Consider the following 2,500-nt stretch of genomic DNA (forward strand, 5'->3'; position numbering starts at 1 on the left):
GGAAGCAATCCAGTTGATTCCTTGAAATGGGGAGTTAATTATAGATTTTAATCTATTTTTCATTAAGATCCTCGTTTTTTTTTTTTTTTTTTTTTTTTTTTTTTTTAGATTAGCGATTTCAGAAAATGTTCGAATCTAAGTATATAACAATATCAATTAGTTTTTTTGAGAGTTCTAAATTTATATTGGGTCCTTACTTCAGCTTTTTCTTAGGCAATATATGAAAAAAGATAAAACGGCTCAAAGTATACAGTACAAGAACAGTACATTAAAGCGAAATTCCGTATTATGTAACGACCAAGATAGAGTAATATGAGTACAGTATTAAATGCTTTAAACTTTGACCCTTACTTATGACACTTTAGTATTGCAGAGGATAAATATCTGTATTGCCAGTCTTCTTTTACTAAAAATGTCAATTTCATCTGAGTAGCAAATACTATTAAAACAGGCCTCATGTCAATTTTGCTGTCTATCGAGTTTTCAGAGCGTGAAGCCGTAAAATAAACCACATTGTTTCACTTAACCCTTAATTTCTAGGTAGTAGGTTGGCTAGGGCACCAGCCACCCGTTGGGAAACTATCAGTAGAGTTATTGGGTCCTTTGACTGACCAGATAGTATTACAGTGGATTCTTTCTTCTCTCTTGTTACGGCTTATTTTACCTTTGCCAACACATACACCGATTCGTCTGGCCTATTATTTACATATTCTCCTCTATCCTCATACACCTGATAACACAGATTACCCAACAATTCTTCTTCACTCAAGGGGTTAACTACTGCAATGTAATTGTTCAGTGGCTACTTTATACTTGGTAAGGGTAGAAGAGAGACTTCCGCTATGGTAAGCAGTTCTTCTAGGAGGACACTCCAAAATCAAACCATTGTTCTCTAGTTTCGGGTAGTGCCATAGCCTCTGTAAGACGGCCTTCCACTGACTTGGATTTGAGTTCTCTTGCTTAAGGGTACACTCAGGCACGCTGTTCTATTTTATTTATATTCCTCTTGTTTTTTTAAAGGGGTTATAGTTTGTATATAAAATATTTATTTTCCTGTTATTACTGTTCCTAAAATATCTTATTTTAATCATTAATTATTTCTCTTGTAGTTTATTTATTTACTTATTTACTTTCCTCACTGGGGTATTTGGAGCCCTAGGGCTTATAGCATCCTCCTTTTCCAACTAGGGTTGTAGCTTAGCTACTACTGCTACTACTACTACTACTACTACTAATAACAATAATAATAATAACAATAAAGGGTACATTTACTTCTGAAAATGGGAATGTTTTATAATTAGACGTAAATCCTGCGATATCAATGAAGGAAAACCTTTCATGTACATCAGTATCTGCATACGAAATAACATATTCCATTGCGATAAGAAAGGAACTAAGAGTCATGCGATGTATAAAAAAGTAAGTGTGGCCCTAAAATACCGTAACTGTAGGCAACTTTATATTACTGTAATTTCCTGAAACGTGTTCTTTTTGCTCACGTTGCATGCAATGAAACTCTCTCTCTCTCTCTCTCTCTCTCTCTCTCTCTCTCTCTCTCTCTCTCTCTCTCTCTCTGCGGCCTATATGAATTCATGAAGGATACATCTTTGTTATTTGTGACCCCATTTTGCCCTCTTATTTCTTAACCAGGGTCACTTCTGGTGGAAGACGGGGCGGGATGGATCAGCGGAGGGTCAGCCAATCCTCTCTTCTCCTTGGCCAAGAGACTAGGCGGAATGAGCAGTCCTATCCGGAAGGAATCCTACGGTAAGAGAAGCTCTTGTACTTGAGAAGGATGGATTTTATGTTATATATCCAAACGAAAAATAACGTTTGGATCCTTTATTTAATCATTTATTTTTTCTTTAAACTTATATTTATATTTTCAAAGGTTTTTTTTCTTTCTTGAAAAGTCAATTGCGTGTCTTAATCGACTTATACAAACCTGTTACATTGGGATCCCTTGAAATTATTTTGTGAACAGATGCTGATACGTAAAATGCTTCCCTTCAGCATTGCCGTTTTAATAAAATCATAAGTAAATGAATATCAACAAAAGATCAATTCTTGTTTATACCATCGTACTATAAGGCCGTACTCTAAGGATGCGGAAGGTTGTTATTAAAATTAGAAGAAATATAATCTATATTACAAAATTCTTTCAAAACATTCTTTTATAGTGTCTGCCATTTAACACAAACAACTTGTATAGAACTTGTTTCCTATTTCGTATCTGTACGATCAATGAAACGATATTCATACAATTCAATATTAGATTTTCTCGTAAATCTAGGTCCAGTTCACAACACGAACAATTATGGAAAAAGTTCTCTATGCTAAAAAATGTTTGGGTCCGAAAATAGGATACAAAGAATAGTCTATTGAATTAAGGATGAATCCACCGAATCATAGCAGAATCCATTAATGTCTACGGACTGTAGACAGAATCTTGTAAAGTCCAGTTTGGGCACGAAGATAATAGTAGTCGGTAATTACGTTA

General features: G+C 34.7%; 2 protein-coding genes across 2 annotated transcripts in view; one reads left to right on the forward strand and one right to left on the reverse strand.

The window, feature by feature from the left end:
* The window catches only part of LOC137645978 (spermine oxidase-like), a 12,237-nt gene extending 10,043 nt beyond the window's left edge, over positions 1–2,194 (forward strand). Inside the window, exons 4-5 of the mRNA XM_068379083.1 lie at positions 1,651–1,767; positions 2,181–2,194. Coding sequence (XP_068235184.1) covers positions 1,651–1,767; positions 2,181–2,194 — 131 coding nt within the window. The remainder of the gene's footprint in view (positions 1–1,650; positions 1,768–2,180) is intronic.
* Positions 1–2,500, reverse strand: part of LOC137656593 (galactosylceramide sulfotransferase-like) — a 254,369-nt gene that overhangs the window by 101,457 nt on the left and 150,412 nt on the right. The window lies entirely within an intron of this gene.

Source organism: Palaemon carinicauda, chromosome 1 (assembly GCF_036898095.1).
Source record: "Palaemon carinicauda isolate YSFRI2023 chromosome 1, ASM3689809v2, whole genome shotgun sequence".
NCBI classification, from domain to species: Eukaryota; Metazoa; Arthropoda; class Malacostraca; order Decapoda; family Palaemonidae; genus Palaemon; species Palaemon carinicauda.